Raw genomic sequence first — 20265 nt, 5'->3', positions numbered from 1 at the left:
TAATGTTTTAAAAACCGATTTTTACCTGTATCAGGAAACTTCAAACCCAAGGTACACGTGTATCTTAGGCTGCTACTGTCTCTCACCAAACCAGACTCATATGCATGAACAAGAAACTCACAAAGTGGGATGTATCAAAGAGTAAAAGGATATAAGGAACAAAAGACTGCTTAGATGGAGCAACACAAAAATGTTCCTATGAGCATGGTCAACCCAACAGCAGAACAGACTCCCACGAGAAAATCAGGAAGAGTCATCGCCTGAGCTGCTGGATAACTCAAATGAATATATTTTCCATGAATAACCAATGTCATTACTGAATATTTGCTGAATGCAGAACAACCATATTGGGTACAATTCCAGACAGATGACCTGCTGAGATTTAGGACCTGAATTTAATCTTGCCTTGACATTGACTCTGGCACAATGTGAGTAAAAGGAGGGCGCAAACTGCCACCATTCTGCTTGGGTAGCATTTTGCACCCATGCCGAGATAGGTGTGAAGTGCTCCACAAAGCTGCAAGCACAACACTCCAAGCAACGAGCAGTTCCTTCTCTCCATCTGCCACCCTCCACAAAGCCTTTGTACTTTGCTTACACCTCACAGCTCTCAGCAGCTCTGAGCGGGCCGTTTAGTTTGCATGAACCTCAGAGTAGATGGGATCTGGATTCACGTGGCATCTGTCATCCAAAAGGTGGCTGACTGCTACTCTGACCCTGCCATGGTGTCTTCACACGTTGGCATCTGCTAAGGGGAAATGGGAACAAGACAGAGTGGGAAAGGCAGCAAATGCAGCCAGAATGCCAGAGAGTGATGGGGAAAGATGATCCTTACTATATCACAATCAAATGGACAAGTCCAAATCTTCACCTATGCCTTTTCCTCATTCATCTGCACGTTGTCCCTGCCCTGGTTGAGTCTCCTTGCAGCAGGTAAACAGCTAATGCAGAGGGCATGGGACCGCTCGGAGCAGTTCAGCAGTGCAGCTTCTCCCTTCCGATTCTTTCCCTCTCTGCCAATGTAGAGATCAGTGAAAACAGCAAAATAGTTATTAATGCTCCCTGGGACTGCAGAGCCTGCAATGACATGAGACAGCATTTTATTCAGCTGCTTTAGTTGGTTTTTAGCACGGTCCTGTGTGTTTGCCTTTGAGGAGTATAAACGACCCTTTCAAATTCAGGATTTGAGGCTGACGGTGACAATTGATAACACTAATTTTTTCACATGTGAAGCACTTTTTATTCAGAGGGCTCTCCAATTGCTTTTCAAAACCGTAGATCTTCCCTTCATCCACCACTAAAATGAATGTACCTCCAAGGTGGAACAAAGGACCCATCAATGCAAGGTGGCAGTACACAGCAATTTAGGGCAGGAAGTGAAGAATAATGTGTCTCATTGAAGGCACAGGGTCAAGTCAAGTTGGCAGAATACATTTCCTGAATGAGAGCCTGGACAAAACATCATAACCAGGACTTGCATGCTCCAACTCAGGAGGAAAAGTGTCATGGGATCATCACTCACTAGAAAAGGTCAGAGCCTTAAGTTTTACATCCGGAACAGGGGCAGGGCACTGTGTTAAAGCATGCATTCAGAACCACCTCAAAAGAAAAAAAAAAAAAACAATTTGCTGACTGCCAGTTCTGAAGCCTTTCCTGCAAAAAAAGGGCACTATGAGTGTTTTGGTCCCCCCTTCCTGTAGAAAGGAAAGGCTCTATTGAACTTCATTCTACACTGTGCTACACTTTACAGGAAGCCCAACACGTTTTGAAGTGAGTATGAACTGTAAGAGGAGACCACAAGGTGGGAAACTCTTGAAGTGAGTACAAGACTATTCATAAAATGAGTGAGAAAAGGAAATAGGTGATTATAAAAGGTCATTAGAAATGTCAGCTTACCAATGGCATTGTATGAAGGGAGGTGTAACCCACTGCAACACAAACCTATTACAGCTGAACTTGCAAAGGACACCCATAACCTCAATCTCTTTTGTTTGGAGACTTACATTTAGAAAGTTTCTTTCATAACATCATCCCTCCAAAACTTACACAAATCCAAAGAATGGGGACTTATCCACCCAACTTCCGTTTCACAACTGCTTCAATTCCACACAACAGATGAATGAAACCAAAAAAACTTTCCCAGCCACCAGGAACACAGATGCTTAGCACTAGATTCAGCAATTACCAAAGCACAACTGCTGTATGAATTTGGGAGGTCCAGGGAAAAGGCAGCTAATGAGTTTCTCATTCAAATTGCTCTTGTCCCCAATCAGATTACATTGAGAGGAAGACATTTCCAGCTTTTAAATTTTTTTTCTGAGATTAAATTTCGTACAGCATTTTGGTTCACCAAGTGGAACTGTTTCCCCCATATAGCATCACCACCAGCAAGAAAATTGTAGTGGAAAATGGAAAAACAAAGGTGATCCAATTTTCTGAGACCAACACTCTCATCACAGGAGGAAAAACACTATGATCTGGCAGCAGGAACAAGATGCGGGAATAATTCATGAGTGAGTATTTTGGAAAGTAAAAAATTAATTGGTGGGATGAGCGTAATGACAGAGCTGCAAGGTTTTCTTTTAATGGGGTACCATTGCCAAAAGGGGTGTGTTTATCAGTGGCGCTGTATGTAACCATTCCCTGAGATCTCAAAGGACCGGATGATCTAGGACAGCTTCCTATAGTCCCATGTTCCTTGTATGATCACCTATCCAGCTTTATTCAACGAACAAATTATTTTTAAGGGTGCTTTAGTGCTTGGACACCTCAGATGTTTAACATGGTCTGTCCTTATATTTTACATCTTGTTTTAGCTTTTTATAACCTGTGCAGAATCCAGTGATTTTTCAAGCAGAGATTCAAACTCTGCCATAAACTTGAAGGAGAAGATGGTAGACAGCATACCTTCTGTCCCCCTGTTCTCTCCTCCTGCTTTCTTCCACCCATGTATTTCCAAGTTAGCCAATGCTTTCATTTATTTTTATTACTCTTATTTCTTTTAGTTGAGAGAAATATTAACCGTGGGGGTGTGATCCAGACCTGCTCAGATGGAGTGCAGAAGCCTTTGCACTCCCTCATTTTGTGCTTCAGTGCATTTCTTGCTGACAAGTGGAAGAATGCAACGGAGAGCCAGCAAAGCTAAGGCAGATTCTCCGAAACCTGGTCTCAGCCCTCTGCTACGCCCTCAACAGATATTGGAGTGCTGGCTGCCAAAAGAACTTACCTCCAACACAGTTCAGAGCAGGTCAGTTAGCTATTTAAAGAGGTGGGTTTATTTATATACTTTTTACCCTCCTTCCCTCCCCTCCAAACTCCGCCCCTTGTTTTTTTTAAGATGGGAAATTACCAGTAGCCCTGAACACGTAAAATTTGACAGCAGTTTACCAGATAATTTGTACTGGGCCCTTTATCTTTGCTGATACTTTTATTCTTCACTAAATTCCTTCAACCATTAAACAATGTTACTCCCACAACTTTGGCAGACATCAAAAGAATGTTGCTCCAGGTTTCTACTGCTTCCAGGTATCGAAGAGCTAGAAGGAGACAAAAGACATTTTTCTTTCCATTCCTCTCTTCTAAAGGGTTTTGTCCTGGATTTCCATATAGTCAATTAAAACATTTTAAAAAGTAATTACGGTGGATATTTGGGGGCGTGGGGGTTGGGGATACTGGTTTCAATCCAGTACTTAAGTCATTGTGCTTTTGTTGAAATAATGATGACATCAATTGATAGCACTGCCTCACCTTCTTAAAAAGAACCTGTAGTGCTAGGAAAACCAGAATAATTATAAATTAAAGTACTGCCTACTCTCAGCAGAACTCTGGTGATACAAATAGTAAGGAGATATATTTTTACTCACAACTTTGTGAAGACTGCTTCACACCTCACCTTAACAGTGCAGTGTTTCTTCAAGGAATTCAGAAATCTTCAAAAAGGTGATTGGTTTGGGGTCTACTTGGAGTCCCAGAGAGCTAAGCCCATCTGCAGACTCATCAGCTGCCGAAATCTGCCGCAGCCACTAGATTAGACCATAAAACCTTATCCTTGCAAGGACTGCATTTACATTAGGTTATACTGGGATCTACCTAAGTTTAAAAAAGAAAATCAAGCAGACAAATAGAAAAGCATCAGAGAGATTATTTCATCCCCAACACTGAATTCAACCTTTGGAAAGAGGCAAACTCTCGGGAGGTTTCAGGGGAAAGGAGGACACTCAGATGAGGCTGAAGAAGACCACAGGGGAAGCTGCCTATTTCATTTCTGGAACGTGGACAACGTGCTTCTATTTTTAATTTTGAACAAAGTTCCCCCGCCTCCTGCCAGGAGTCCTGAGCCCTGTGCTGGTGCAATGAGAGCAGTGGCCCAGCCATCCCCTAGTAGCTATTACTTCTTGATAAAGAGCAGCACTTAGACAAGGGATGAGGTTACTGTCCGAGGGGTCATGATTAATAATGATTAATCTGATCCTTGCCAACATGAACTGGATCCACCATTCACTAAATAATTACTCTGCAGCATGGATACCGTTTCCAGAGGAGGCATACATTTGTCATATTAAAACCAAAAACAAATACACGGAAGGACAGGAGGATCTGACTTCTCAGTAACGCATGAGCTCACACGAGCCACCAGAAAAGTTAAGCAAAGAGAAAAAAGAAAAAAAAAATCAAAGGATAAGAGCAGTTAAAAATTGGTGAGCTGCCTACCTTTTGGGAGAAGCAGCAGAAAACAAACTAAACCCTGAGAAGGTAGAGCTGCATATGCCAAGAATATGGAGCACTCTGCTACTTCGGGTTCTCAACCTTATGCACATTATTTATCCACTCACACATTTTCCCCCTGATTTTAAATGACATTTTGCTTTCCTCAGAAAATACACAAATGAAATCACTCCCCAGGAACCATCTTTCCCACTATATGTTAATATACTAGTTAGCACAAGGATATCCTAGTCCAGGATTGCCATTCTTATGCAACAATGCACCTCAAATAATAAGTAACAGTGTAATAATTTACAGGGAGGCATAAATTACTGGGAAACTAATAACCACTCTGAAGAGCATATATGAACCTTACAATTACAGTAGGATGTTTGTGGTGCAGAGACTTCGTTCTGGGCCTTGGAGCATGGATTAATTTCATTCCCACAAAGAACACAAACAGCTGGCAGTGATGCCCATGGCAGCCAAGGACATAGGGGTTTTCCTACCAAGAGGTGGCCCTGTTTTGGGACTTCTCTCAGTCATCCTGCTTCACCGACCCACAGCTTCATCAAGACCATACATGGAGGACAGGACTCTAGTTCTTCAGTGCATGCAGCAGTGTCCCTTTGAGGTTTTCAAAGGTTTTGTGGAATTATTTTGCACTGTGTAGCCTTCTGCCTCATCTTGTTGGGTTTAATTTGGACTGAGAGGGCCACACAGCATAGACCACCAGCCCCTCTTCTGCTCTAGAGCAAATCCAACATGAAGGTTGGGTTCCTTGTGTCTGTTGTGAAATCCCAGCCCCATGTGAGCCTGTTTGGACTTGTGCCCTTGACAGTGATGGGGCCAAGATTTATACACTGGTGACTTGCACCATGGAAAATACCATGCAGATAAGTGCCTCTGGATGCCACACACAGGAAAACAGTTCTCAGGTCAAAGAGGTTAAGGTGCCTTCTCTTCCAGAGGCATACTGGAGAAATGCCAGTAAATGAAATCCTCAGCAATGGGGTCATGACTTGGTTCAGCTGGGGATTTTCACTGGTGGGGCAGTGTGTCTAGGACTTTTTACAAATTTCCGAATTGACTTGAAAGAATGAAAAAAAATTAAAATCTCTGCAAAGCATTACCTTTCACAAAAATGCAGCCAAAAAGCAACTGGTTAGTTCGAAGTCTTCAAACAGTTAGTGATGTAAAAAAAAAACCCCAAACCCAAACCAAAAACCTATTTAGGTGTACATTCATGACAATGAAAACTAAGTTTCATTTTCACAAAACCGTACAGAGGCATCACAGGAAAACACAAAGCAAGACAAAAAAAAAAAAAAGTTCCTAAAGACAATAATGAAGGTAATTCTTTAAAATCTGAGACAGGGTGCAGGAGGAAGGGGGTAAAGCTTGGCAAACAAAACTAAATCCAGTGCAGTGTTTTTCCCCTTCACAAAGTGAAACAAGCTGTTCCTAAAATAATGCTTCCTTGGTTTTCTGGCAATTAGTGTCCTGAAGGATTAGCCTACAATCGCCGGCAAGTGTTTGCCTTTCCCAGCCGATGTCACCATAGAAGTCTGTGTTTATCTACAAGGCCCAGGGGATAATTTATAAGCTAAGCTGAGGTCCTGCATTCACAGACAAATGTTCCATGCTGCCACCCACCCGCCTGTAGTGGTTTCCTCCCCATCCACCTCCTGTCCCCTAAAATACTGACAGGACCCTGCCAGGGGCACAACGAATAAGCTTTACAGCCTCTGGAGCAAGCCCTTGCCTGATAGTTCATGCTGATCTAGCAAAAAAGAGTTACTGATCGTCAACACATCACTAGACACCAAAAATTAGATTTCAGAAAGTAACCGAATCCAAAGAATAATTTATCACTGTCTTAGAAAACACTGAATAGAATTGGATTTTTCTTCCCTCCAAAACCCTATTGCCTACTCTATAATTAAAGTATTGCTGTAGTTTAGGTACAACACTCAGGGTTTGTTAGAGGTGGTGTTTTGAAAAAGCCCTCTGAAATCAAGATGTTCCCATTTCTTTTTTAATCTCTACTACAAGCAGTCTGACCCTGCTCCAGTCCTGTTGTAAATCAAGAGTGATTCAAACAGAGTACATCAAAATACAAAAGAGCAAAATTGGTAAAAAGTGTTTCATTTCTAAATTAATTTTCTCCTGATATGTTAGAGCCTCAACATGAGAAAATTAAGCTTGTATTTGAGAGAATGGGAAGCTATTCTTTAAAGAAAAGTAATATGAAGCCTTGTCTTGATGGTGAACTGATAGCATGGCTTATGACAATGAATGTTATTTTGAAAATACTAATTAAAAAACCCCACAGGCTTCAATGGGAGACTCAATCCTAAAAAGCATTTATAAGTGTGGCCAACGTTCCTCACAACAGAGCCCACCACACTTTAGATATATCTGTTCTCAGATCTTTTCAGACATTAACAAAACAAGGCTCAGAGACATCGTTGTTAATTAGGGTTGATGAACATACATGTTGAAAATGAAAAACATTTTTCCTCCTAAGAATTCATCTCTTTTCCCATCAGTAAATTACCAGGAGTTCCTGAAGCTTTGTGGACACAGTTTGCATCTGCTTTGAGTCTATAGTTGGTCACAGGTTGTCCACAAGGTACATTAGAGAGCAAAGTTATTTGATACTTGAGATTAACTGCTTCACTCTACCACATTTAACACTGGATGACCCAATATTTACAAAATATTTCTGCTCAAATCAATTTTTGTTTCAACTTTGGAATAAATGATCTCTGGATTCAAATTTCTCTTTTGCTACAAAGCCAGAAGGCAATAATAACTGAAAAAATTTGACAGCAACAAACTCAGACGGTCTGAACAAGTGCAAAATGGTAGGAGGTAGGAAGAGACCACCAGCTGGCTGTCATTCGGAGCTGAGTCCACCTCACTTGCAATTACTGAACCCCACAAGTGGTCCCATCAGTTTAACCAATTTTAGAATAAGGGGCTATTCATTCTAAGTAATGAATATTGAAACCTGGCCATCAGTTTTGTGTTTGTGAACAAGGTTTTACGTGTCTATCATGAGGAACTTCTTCAATAAAGAATGTTCTTGTGATGGCGTCACTTTGGAACAAAAGCATGGAACAAATGGCACATTTCTCTGTAACTATTGCCCATCCAGGCAGCTACAGTACGAGACCAAAGGTTGAATCCATTTAGCCAGCAAGGAAGTGCAATATTCTTTAAGAAAGGCATTTCATGGACTGGATTTTTATAAAGAAACAGAATTCATGAATAAATAAATCAGATGGGAATAAGTCAGGCTAGGGCATTAACAGCTCCTAGTCTGGTGAATCCCTGATCTTCCTTCAGGGTTTTTCTACAAAAAACAAATGCAAAACCCATTAATGTTTTATCATTGTCAGCCACACCAAAGACTCTGTTTTCAGGAACCCCAATACGCAACAGCAAGTTCAAATCAATCAGGTGTTAACACGTTCTTTTACTTTCACCAGTTAAGGTACATATTGACTGACCTGATCTGAGTCTTTCACTTGAGCATTCTTCCCTTTTCTGCAACCACAACTCATGAGCAGTTTTGCATCTCCAATGACTTTTCCCTACAAGAGATAAGGCAAGAAAAAAGTTAGCACAATCTGAACCACCAAAGACCAAGAGACTTGTATTTGTGACCAGAAGGAGGGGAAGAAAGGGCATTAGGGAAGCCTGTAGACTCATCCTGCATTGCTGGGAGATACCCTTCCGCAGAGAGGTAGCTCCCAAGCTGCCAAGGAGACTTCACCAAAGGCCAAACATCACAGCATCAGGGATGTCAAATAGACAGGGGCAGAAGGAAAACAAGTGTGTAGACAAACACAGTGGGTACACAGGCAAGCCAAGCTGAAAAGGAACAGGTTATTTTAACCCAATGTTTTCATGCACATACAGGAACAGAACAAGCCTACCACATTCAGGGAATACAATTACCAAACTGGTGTGACTTGAGGTAAAGCTCATACACCAGCATTTCTGTTCACCATTACCAAGTTAGTGCTTACTTGCTTCTAGTGTAGCTAGATTTGGTGAAATAAAGTCTACAGATGTGACTTGTCCACATGTGGACAATTGGTCCATATAACCACTGGCAAGTCATTGCTAGGAATTCAACAGCCTTTATCCAACACTGCAGTTTGCTCACACAGACCTTGCAGCATCGATAACGCTCTAGGGCCGACAGAGATTTCCAAAGAAACAGGGTCCCCTTCTCCCTCCTTTTGCCTACAGTCAAAACTCTGGGAAATAAGCTGAGCTCAACCACCCCCTTTTCACTGACAACCCATCAAATTGAGTGTGATCCGAGCAGCAAGGTCCCTCACATTAGCCTGGTTCTTTTCTGGGGATTATTTGAGTCACTTTAGATCTTCACTACAGCATTTTTGGAGCTTTTCAGACCTGGACATCTTGATAAATCACCATGGCAGAAAGGGGCTGGGATTCCAGGTTTGGTCAAAATGCTCCTTGTGCTCAAACAGTAAAACAGCCAATTGAGTCCCCACAAACCCATCGTGAATATAGCTTTCCCATAGACATGCACGCACAAAGACATTGCCTTTTTTCAGACTTTTGCTGTCTGCAGCTGAAAAATAAACACTCTCAGCATCGTCTGGGCAACACAGGGAGAATCTGCTCGCGTGCAGAGTCACGAGATTTCAGCTGGATCAATTTATATGGAAAAGGAAACCTCAACATTAAAGCAGTTAATGAGTTTAGCCAAGTGGAAGCGCTCTGCCCTAAATGATGAGGAAGAGAAAGGGCACGATTAAAGGAATTGCAGCCATTGCTCAATGTCAGGGCACAGCAGAGAGATGACCCTTGGTGGCGGGAATCACAAACAGGCAGATAAACTTCTGGTCACCTCGGGAGAGCCTGCAACCTGCCAGGTGTGGTGAAGGTCTCTTACTTGGTGACCTCAGCATCTCACAAATCCCAGCAAGGTCAGATAACATGCAAAAATTATCTTTTCTCCTCTTTCCAAAGGAGACACTGGAAAAAAAGACACTGAAAAGGCTGTACCTAGACCTGAAACCTAACAAATATACCCAATGTTTGGGCTGCTGATTGCAACCTGTCAAACTTTGAGGTTTTCACGGAACTACTTCCAACTGGCATCCTCTACCCGTGACTCCCATCTATCAAAAGTATTTTGCTCTTGCCCCATTACTACAGTCCTTCAGCAATTAGTCTGTAATATCTCAAATTCAAAAACCATTCTGCAGAAAGAAGTGATTAAACTATAATTTAAAGTAATTGCATTAAATTATTATGTTAGAGATAGGAAACTGAGGCCCAGAGAGAGACTTGTCTGTCTAACCAAAGGAGACTTTCTAGATACCCCACAGTATATGAGACAAGTTAAGAGGTACAACAGATTTCCTAACACGTTTCCTAACAGGCAGCTGATGGACAGCCAGGGTGTCTTAGGATAACTATAGCAGCAACATATACCTGTGTTTAGGAAATTGGCTCCATACGTGACTTGCTGATGGTCAACATGTCCCAGTATCCACAGCAAAGTCATTATGTTCAAAAAGATACTCCAGCCCTTTTTACACCACAAACCAAGGAAACCCTCCCATTTTTAGACCCTTCTGACAGGATATTCTGTCATGGAACGTGAGCTCATGGCAAACCATGGCCATGTTCTCCTGTCCGGCTGGAAGTATTGCCAGCTTTATTTAACAAAGCGAAAATGTAAGATCTTGCCCATAATCACCTAGAAAATGAAGAGCAGAGGGGGAATATGAACCCAAAACTTGATAGGTTTTGTTTTTCACTGACAGTACAAGAAAGCAGGGGCTCTTCCATTCCCTAAAAAAGCAAATGAAAGCAAAGCACTGGATAAATAATCGGATCTCCTTTTCCAGCTGCAGATGCACTTCTCCTGATGTGCATCTCCTGAATTAGCTACTACCTCCACCTTTTTTTAGGAAAGCCTGTTATGAGCAGATGCTTAATTTGGGGATAGGTGTCTAACATTAGGCAGCTAAGTTGAAAGGGAAAAAAAAAAAGCATATGGACAACATTTGCAGCCAGTCGCAACTCTGTTTAAGAGCAGATGGAGGCCTTGTCATTCTGGGGTTTCCTCACATACACCAGGCAGTTCAGTGGGGATAAGGAAAGGGGCTTCTGTTTGGATGCTTCTGTCTGGAACCAGATTAGAAGAAAGCAAGCTTTTCCACAGCACACGCCTTGTGTTACATTAAACATGCATATGCAACTTCAGCTTTTATTCAGTGATCTGAAACAGAGCCCTCCAGGGTGCTAAGGGTCAGTGAGTTTTTGTTTGTTTATCTGTATGTTATTTTACAGCTTCTAGTGCCCACGGAGTTTCTTAAGAAATTAAACACCTCACTGGGGCTATCCTGCCGTGGTTGTTGCCTCCTAATACATCCCTCCCTCCTTCATCCAGCCATGCCTGACACTTGCAGGGGAAGGAGAGGAGAACATTGCAAAGAGAGAAGCCTCGTCTCAGATGTTTGGTCTTAATTTGCAGAGCATCATTTCCATGTTTTGTGGCCTTTTAATAACAAGATCGGGGAGGAGCATGGTGATCTTGAAAGCTCACAAATGTATTGCTACTAAATGATCCTGTGGTGCCTGCTCCTGATGTGATGCTCTGGTTTAGAAGCAGGTAGGCACAAGGATTTCCAACGGAAGAGCTCCTGTGCCTTCTGCTGGCTCCCACCCATCCTCAGACATCCCCCTTCCCAAGGCAAAGAGCAAGAAGGCTCCTTGGCAAGCACTGCAGACCAAAGCACATATGTCTCGTTATCCCACCTCTTACATGGAGTCCCACTGGCCTCACCCTCCTCCTTGCACCACAGGCTCCAGCAGTTGGCCGAAGTTTGCAGAAAAAGGAGAAAAACAATAATAGTAATAGCAACAGGTTTCATTATCTCAGTGGCATGGGTGACAGGAGCTGATCAGTCGCCAGTTTTAACAGCCTGTGGTCGAGAAACACCAAACTGCGTCACCCAGAAGTCAAATGAGGGCCAGTCACAACTTGCTTCACGCCAGCAGCTCTGGGTGGAGGTGTGGGGGCACACACAAACCACCACCGCCGGGACAGCCCCCAAGGCTGCAGCAAGCCCTGGCTCTTCTGCGTTGCTCAGAGAGGTCCTGCGCAGAGCTGCCAGCCCCGTTTAAAGGAGTCAGACGCGATGCACGTGGCACCGGCAGGCCTCTGCAGAGCTGCCAGGCTCTGTGCTCCGGAGGAGCTGGCTGGGATTAACCAGAGGATCCCGTCTTCTTCCCGCTCTCCCAAGCCTGCAGCTGGGAAGGCCAGCTCAAGGGGTGAGCTCAGCTTAGCAGCACCATACCACACACCTTGCAGCCACTGGCAGGTCCAGCTGGGCTCTGACCTGCTTGGTTCCCATCAGCCTTCCTTGCTTTTGAGCAACAGCCACCAAATGTACTGGCAATAGTTTCACTCCCAAGGAGCTGGTGAAACCCTCTCCACTTGGCCCCTGGAAGGTCTCACTGGCCAAGCCTGGCCCTGGCTTTCAGCTGCTCTCTCCATCTCTCCTACCATCAAAATGTCCCACATCATCAGGTGAAAATGTGAGGTGCAGAAAGGATAACTGAGTCTTGGCCCATGGCAACCTGGGGAACAGCGAAGCTTCCAGTGTAGCCTTTCCAAGGCTTTTATTAGCATTTCAGCTGCTGAAGCGCTCTGGCTCCTCACAGAGAAGTACTTTTCTGAAAGAGCTTTGTAAAGCTGAGCTGAGCAGCACTTTGCATCCTCTTCCCTTTTCTTCCTCTTCTGTCTTACATCACCAAAATAGCTCTCCAGCATAATACCTGCATAAACACAGCAATCGTGTCTGCTCAGGAATGACAAGGGTGCTGGGAGGCGATGCCATCCTTTTCTGACTCCTTCTCCATCCGTCCAAATATCTCAACATTTCCAGGATTGGAGAGCACATTTGCAGCTACCTCCCCTGACATCCTGCACCAGCCAGGCTGTGCAATTCAGCCTGCTGTCCTGCCACTGAGGTTAACAGTTATTTTTAAATAAAATCATTACTGTTTTTCACTATGGACTACTTAGTAACATGCCAAGAGGAACACGGTGTTTTTATTTTTTTTTTCCCTAGGGCAATAGTTTGATTTTTCACCAAGAAAAAAACATGTGTCTAGCACTGCAACAGTGAACCCTAAAAAAACCCCCCAGCGGGTCCATAATTGACGTTGAGAAGAACAACATATTCAGTGTTTATGTTTTTTTACACTGTTCTGTCAGGGTGATCCACGCATCTTGAGGAACCGGTGCCCAAGTGCCTACAGTGGTAGAGTGGGAGAGGACAAGGGGGGAAACGAAGGGAAACGAGAACTGAATCCAAGGTGGAGGCAAGCGGTAGTACAACAGACAGCTGGTGTTTGGGTGGTGGTAAATCACCCTGAAATGAGCCTCTTCCCTCAGCTCAATGAGGCCTAAACAACAAAGGAAGGCACAGCTTGCAGCCGGACAGCCTGCTAGCCAACCACAGACACACATGACAGCTTCATTCAGGAGCCCGGAGTCAATACAAAAGCTTCGAAATCAATCCGACATCCTGCGACCTCAAACAATGCACCAAATCTTCTCAGAATTGGAGCCCCAAATGAGGGGGAGCAGCATTCAAGGGAGATCAAACCGCAGGGCTGGCATTGAAAGGGACTAAAAAGGAGAAGAATGTTCCCAGTTTATTAATGGCGAGGTCTGGCCGGCTGCATCCCAGCCGCCATAGGTTACGTTCATTAAAGGGCAACGCTTTGCACGTATTATGCGGAGCGCCCAGAGAGTATGTATGTGTGTGTGTGTGCGTGTGTGCGAGCATGCCCCTCACTTGCTAGAGATCAGGATGTGCCTTTCTGCTTAGCACTGTTGTCTCCATCAGAAATTCCTTCTGTGTGAACTGCAAACGGGGTTTTTTCCCACTTGAGCGACTGTATGGGCACAGACGCGCGCACGCCCTCGCACATACGCACGCTCGCTCTCATCCCTGAGCCTGAAAAGCATAAAAGAACTCAGACAGGCTCTTTCCAAGGGGAAAAAAAAAAAAAAAAAAAAAAAAAATTCCCAGCGTTTCACATCCCCTTCCCTCCTGGCCATACTTTCAGCAAGCACACACACAAAATCTGTTACAAAAGGCTGAAGCATTATGCAATTGCCACTGCTGCTGATGGACTTGATTGCTCCATAAACCCTTGCCCGCTCCTACATGACATAAAGGACCTGGTCCCACAGCTAAACAAACCCACAAAAGGGAGAAAAGGAAAAAGAAGTGCTTCGGTCCCAGGAGTTGCCCCCTCCGGGTAGGATTGTCCCTGCTGGGGTAGTTTCACCTGCAGCATCTGTCTTGTAGCACCGCACACAAATGGCACCCTTGCCCCTACAGCAACAAAAAGGCCAAACAAATCCTTTTTATCAGCTTCCCTTTGAAGGCAGGTGGAGAAGTAGAATATAGACATATACATACAAAAAAAAAGAAGAAAGAAAAAAGGATAAATACCATTTATAAATACCAAAAGTACTGTTTAGATTTGCCTGTTCTAATTATCTTCTTTTCAGCTGCCACATGTTTGAAAGAGTCAGACCTTGCAAGTTTTCTCCTCAGCTGCACAGCCCAAGACAGAGCACTCACTTGAGAAGGTCAGACTTGAAAAACACTTCTTTTTTTGTGCTGAAATGAGAGTAGATGAAGAGAAAAGGCTAAATTTTTCAAAGCCTAAGGATTTTGATGCACGTTTCCCATGCATTTTCACTGAAGATGTGTCAAAGTCCAATGAACTTTGCTTTTAAAGTGTCACACTGATGTTCAGAACAGACATGGCTGTAGGAGCTAATAACCTCTCTCAAATTTAGAGAAACTTAGGAGTACAGGAACTGAGAACAACAATAAATGTTTCTTGGGATGCAGCAATTCCAACACATTTTATTTTCAAAAGTTGGAAAATGTAGCGTAAAGGCTCCACAAAAACACTTTATGCTTTACTCACCCTTTATTTCACTAGTCTACACTATTATTGCCAAAACTCTGCAGTCCTTAGAGACTATGAGCATGATCCCTATCTCCTCCTCTGAGAAGACAGCTCTATTTTTACCTTGTGATCATGTTATCCAGATGTCAGAGGGTGACTGGGCAAAGACAAGTATAGCAGATTCAACAAGCTTTTTCTACAGCACACGGCAGGATGGCAGATCAACTCTATGTTGACAAGATGAGGTGATATTCAAACCCCAAGCAAGAAGACCAGAGAAGTCCCCGCCTGGTCTATCAACAGTAAGACAAAAAGCTTCTCAATTAGCATTCATAGAAAGAGGAAAACTGCAGCCAGGCTGGGCGAGTGCCCAAAGATGTAGTAGATGAGTGGTAGGAAACGATGGCGGGCTGCAACAATTCCTAGCACTGCAGATGAAACAGAGTCTGCAGGGATCAGATGGAGAAAGATTCAAGGTTAAGTTTGTTGGGAGGATAATAAGGTTGAAATCTTTCAATTTAAAATACATTTTTCTTTGCATTCAAAATAACACACTTCTTGTTTCAGATAATTAATGAGTCCAAATGTATGTTTCTCAAATTCAGGAACACCGAGCCTTTATTTGGATGAGCTGTGTCTTTTTTTTTTTTTTTTTTTTTTTTTTTTTTTGCACTTGCTTGCTTGCCTGCTTTAAACTCTGCTATTTGAATAATTTAACAATCTATCTTAAATATTTCACCAATAAATCACAGGCTTGTGTTTCTATTTCATGTTAAAACTAATCAGCAGAGGAATGTCTGAGCTGGAAGTTAAAATTCTGCTCCACCAAGCCAGCGATGCATAATCATTTCTCTGCAGACTCTCTGGTGAATAAAAACTTCTCTGCAGAATTAACATCATATAAAAAGTTCTTTGTGCAGGCGTGGAGTGCAACCGCAGTCCAGGATCATCTGCACCCTGCCAACAGTGCTCGAGGTTTCCAGAGCTAATTGGTTTGTAGCGTTTTCCCACCCTGCCAAGCACAGGCATGGAGCTCCCAGCTGAATCCCATCCATGACCGCATTGAGCCAGAGTCTCACTTCTCCAGTCAGGATGCTGATAATATTCATAGAGCTCCGAATGGTCCACATGGGTGATGATTGTATTTGGATCCCATGTTCATTCCCATCAAAGAGGAGCAAACAGAAAAAAAAAAAAAAAAAAAAAAAAAAGGATGTTGTTGGCCAAAATGAGAGATTTTTAAAAATGTCTCTGGGGTGAAGGAGATGAGAGCCCAAACCAAGGAACCCTAAATCTTATTCAGCATCAATAAGTGAATAAAACTTCTCTATTTCCTAAATTGTGTAGAAACTTTTAAACTATATTTCAATGAAGTTCTGGTGCAAAATCAACACATTTATAAAAACTAAGAAAAGTACACATACCCCATCCCACATCCACTGTCTCCCAAAGTCTCAGTTCATGAACATGAAGCCAGGCTGCCTCACATATATATAATTCAGTACAATTAACTCTAATTTTGCCCCTAAATCATCAAGCCACATTCAAGAAAAGACTCACTTTGATCTCAGTCAGCAAAATCCAAAATGCATGAACAATGTGAATAGATAGCAAGAAGCTGATGGCTGACATATTGAATCCAAAAAGCAAAACAGAAGAAAGAAAAATGAATGCCAAAAGGGAAGGGGAAAGGGGAAAGCTGTAAACTTACATTATTACTAAGCTGCCTTTTTTGTTTTGTGTCAACTTTTTATTTAGTTTTGTAACAAAACTTAAAAAGTCATGCCTTTTGCTTCAAAGAAGTCTACAGTGGATGATTTCACATTGATACCCATAGTAAACTATGAGCAAAATATACACAACCATATGCACAGATAAAAAACATCTTGGGCAACGTGATTCCTCTTCTGCAGCTGGGCAAATGTCTCCCATCCCAGCTCCTAAGGCTGGCTGGAGCTTGCCTGGGGGAGGGTGGGCAAGCTGGAAATCGGCAACACCTCCCCCTCCTCCTCGTTTGAGGACAGACATCTCCATCTTTCCTCCCCATGTGCAGCCAACAAGACTTCCTACACAAACTGACACGGAAACAGCTAATTTACAGCTTTGTGTCAGGAATGCAGCCAGGGCTTCAGTTCCCTGCACCCCGCACTCCCTCAGCTGAGCTACTTCATCCCAATAAGTGTCTCTCCCCTTCCTTCTGTCTGTCCCCTTCAACACACACTCCTCCTCCTCTTCTTCTTTTGTAACTTATCTCCCTGCAAGCTACTTCCCAACAGGAGTCAAAATTAAACAGGCTGCCCATATGCCATGGCTCACTTCTTGTCTGTTCCCCTCACTGCCATCTGGCCTATTTGCTCAGCCAAAGGGAAAAAAAAAAATAAGGGGGGAAAAAAAAAAAAAAAAAAGAAAAAGGCGGGGGGGGGGGAGAAGAAGAAGAAGAGGAAGAAGGATAAAGCCAGACACAATGAGGACAAGGAGGGAGGTGGTGATGCTGTCTCTCGCATCTGCTCCTTGGCCAGGTTCCCAGATAGATCAGTAATGGAGAGCAGCAGAACCAGTGACAATTAACCCAAACACGGTCCTGTTTATTTAACCTGTTCAGAGGGATCAGCTCATGCACCTCCCCTGGCAAGGAGGCACCACTTTCCAGCAAGGAGCTTCCCACCAAGAAACCTCCAGCCAGAGGAGGTAAAGAGAGATCATCATCTCCTGAATCAGGCTGGAGAAACACCCTCAGACTTTTCAGAGCATGACGGCTGAGGTTTTACTTAACTTTAAAATCACCTTATTTTTTAATACAGCAGCATAGGCAGAAGAGCAAGGAGAGATGTGACTGGGTGTGGGGGGAGCTGCAGATCTGCCCTGGTTTTGATGCACACTAATTTCTAAAGCTCCTGACCCTGCAAAACCAGAGAAAAGGAAAGGAAGAAAGAAAAAAGAAAAAGCAACCAGAAGAGAAAAAGCAAGATGATTCCAAACCATCTCATTATTTCCATGCTGCTTCTCTATATACAGAAAGTTTTCAGCTCTGCAAGGTGCTGAGTGCAGAGACAGGGTTTTTTTTAAAAAAGGAAAAAGAAAAGAGGGTAGCTCAAGAAACCGCATGGCTTTCCAACACTAAACTTTTGTGCCAGGCTGGGGAGAAAGCCTGGGAGTGGAGCTGTGGGAATAACAGAAGTTATGTTTGTTTTCAAGCTGAAATGAAAACTTCAAGATTAAAAAAAAAATAGAAATATTAACTTGAAAAACAGTTTTCTAAAAAGGACAGCTACTAAGCCCTTTATACAGCATAATGAAAAGGAGGTAAGAAAACTGCTTTTTCAACACCTTTTACTGCTTCTACATTCTTTTTCTTTAATTTGCAATGAGACATTGCATACACGTGCAAAGGCTGGTGCATGCGGTGATAAGGAATTTAATTATGTTCCAGTCTTCTTACCTAGTTTTGCACGTATTTACCTCCAAGAAATGGGAGCAGAATTTAGCTTGTGTTTGTCTGCAGAGAGCAAACTGCGGGTAACAGAGAAGCGTGTGCGCAAAAACACGTGCCTCACACTGAGATAGGTATCAAAAGCCATATGGTTGGTTCGTCTCAAGGCAGACACCGCTGAGCCATGAGACGACGATAATTACCATTAGAGCTCCATGAGATCATGGTTGGGAAGCCCCTGCGGGGAGATGCAGCCAGGGAGGAAGAGCAGACCTCCTCTTTTCGAGGCAGCAGGGGTGGCGTGTGGGCACAGAGAAGCCCCAGATGCTTCTCAGAAGGAAAGGTGTTGCTGCAGAGACCATTAGGGAAAGAGACTTTCCATTAGCCGTGTGCCTACACCTGAGTCCTTCATACAGAGAAGAAGAGATGATGCTGCCTGAAGATACTACCTTCTGATTAATGCTTATGTTTTCCCATTGCAGCCTGATGCCGCAACAGAGCAAAATTGAGCAGGATGAATGTTTTCACACATGATCTTCCTCTGCTTTCAACCACAGAGCAAAATGAGCGTTGCCTGTCTTAGGCTTCCCATTTTTCTACAACCGCATCTGCACATGTAGGTAGGCAACAGGCAGAGCATGCTAACAGGTGCCCCAAACCACAGGCTGCGTTGATTGTTCCAGCAGGTGGGCTTGTGTTCCCTAGCAATAGAGGACAACTCTTTCCCCATCCAAGCAGCCCGCCTGCAGCTCTCAGAAAGGAAGAAATGCTTTGTGAATGCAAAACACATTGTGACAGTGGAAACAGAAACCAGAAGTTCGCCTAAAACTGGAACACAGCAGCGTTTCCAACTTTAATACTGTTGCAGTCACTCCGTGGTGTGGCCTCCAATTTTGGGAACTGTTAAAAGCAGCAACAGCAACAGCCAGAGAGAAGTCCTCTGTGAGGACATGAATTACACCACAGGTTTCAGCTGACATCACCAACCCATCCACGCTCTGCTCTTGTGGTTTATGATCTCACCATGAAGCACCTCTGTGGAGTCATTCCCTCCAATCTTAGAATCATAGAACAGTTTAGGTTGGAAAAGACCTTTAAGAACATCAAGTCCAGCCGTTAACCTAACACTACCAAGTCCACCACTAAGCAAGCACCATATCTACACATGTTTTAAATACCACCAGGGATGGGGACTCCACCACTTCCCTGGGCAGCCTGTTCCAGTGATTGATTACCCTTTCGGTGAAGAAATCTTTCCTAATTTCCAATCTAAACCTTCCCTGTCACAACTTGATTTCATTTCCTCTTGTCCCATCACTTGCTACTTGGGAGAAGAGACCAACCCCCACCTGGCTACACCCTCCTTTCAGGGAGCTGCAGAGAGCCATCAGGTCTCCCCTCAGCCTCCTCTTCTCCAGGCTCAACACCCCCAGGTCCCTCAGCCGCTCCTCATCAGACTTATGCTCCAGACCCTTCCCCACTCCATTGCCCTTCTCTGGACACGCTCCAGCACCTCAATGTCCTTCTGGTAGTGAGGGGCCCAAAACTGAACCCAGCACTCAAGCACAGGGGGACGATCACTGCCCTGGTCCTCCTGGCCACACCATTCCTGATACCAGCCAGGATGTTGTTGGCCACCTTGACCACCTGGGCACACTGCTGGCTCATATTCAGCCAGCTGTCAACCAGCACCCCCAGGTCTTTTTCCTCCAGGCAGCTTTCCAGCCACTCTGCCCCAAGCCTGTAGGGTTGCCTGGGGCTCTGGTGACCCAAGTGCAGGACCCGGCACTGAGCCCTGTTAAACCTCATACAGTTGGTCTTGGCCCATTGATCCAGCCTGTCCAGATCCCTCTGCAGAGCCTTCCTACGCTTGAGCAGATCAACACACCTGCACAACTTGGTGTCATTTCCAAACTTACTGAGGGTGCGCTCGATCCCCTTGTCCAGATCATTGATAAAGATATTAAAGAGAACTGGCCCCAGTACTGAGCCCTGGGGAACACCACTTGTGACTGGCTGCCAACTGGGTTTAACTCCATTCACCACAATTCTTTGGGCCCGGCCATTCAGCCAGTTTTTAACCCAGCAAAGAGTGCACCTCTCCAAGCCATGTGCAGCCAGTTTCT

At 43.9% G+C, this 20265-nt stretch overlaps 1 protein-coding gene across 5 annotated transcripts in view; it reads right to left on the bottom strand.

Annotated features, from left to right (window-relative positions):
* The window catches only part of SETBP1 (SET binding protein 1), a 268181-nt gene that overhangs the window by 206991 nt on the left and 40925 nt on the right, over positions 1-20265 (bottom strand). For 4 of the 5 annotated variants that reach the window (XM_075739710.1, XM_075739706.1, XM_075739707.1 and 1 more), the window contains one exon: positions 8223-8306. The exons of the other annotated variant lie outside the window; for it this stretch is intronic. In XM_075739710.1, coding sequence (XP_075595825.1) covers positions 8223-8276 — 54 coding nt within the window. In that variant the 5' untranslated portion in view covers positions 8277-8306. The remainder of the gene's footprint in view (positions 1-8222; positions 8307-20265) is intronic. 5 annotated transcript variants of the gene reach the window in all.

This window comes from Balearica regulorum, chromosome Z (assembly GCF_011004875.1).
Source record: "Balearica regulorum gibbericeps isolate bBalReg1 chromosome Z, bBalReg1.pri, whole genome shotgun sequence".
Taxonomy (NCBI): Eukaryota; Metazoa; Chordata; class Aves; order Gruiformes; family Gruidae; genus Balearica; species Balearica regulorum.
This window is presented reverse-complemented; position numbering and strand designations above follow the sequence as displayed.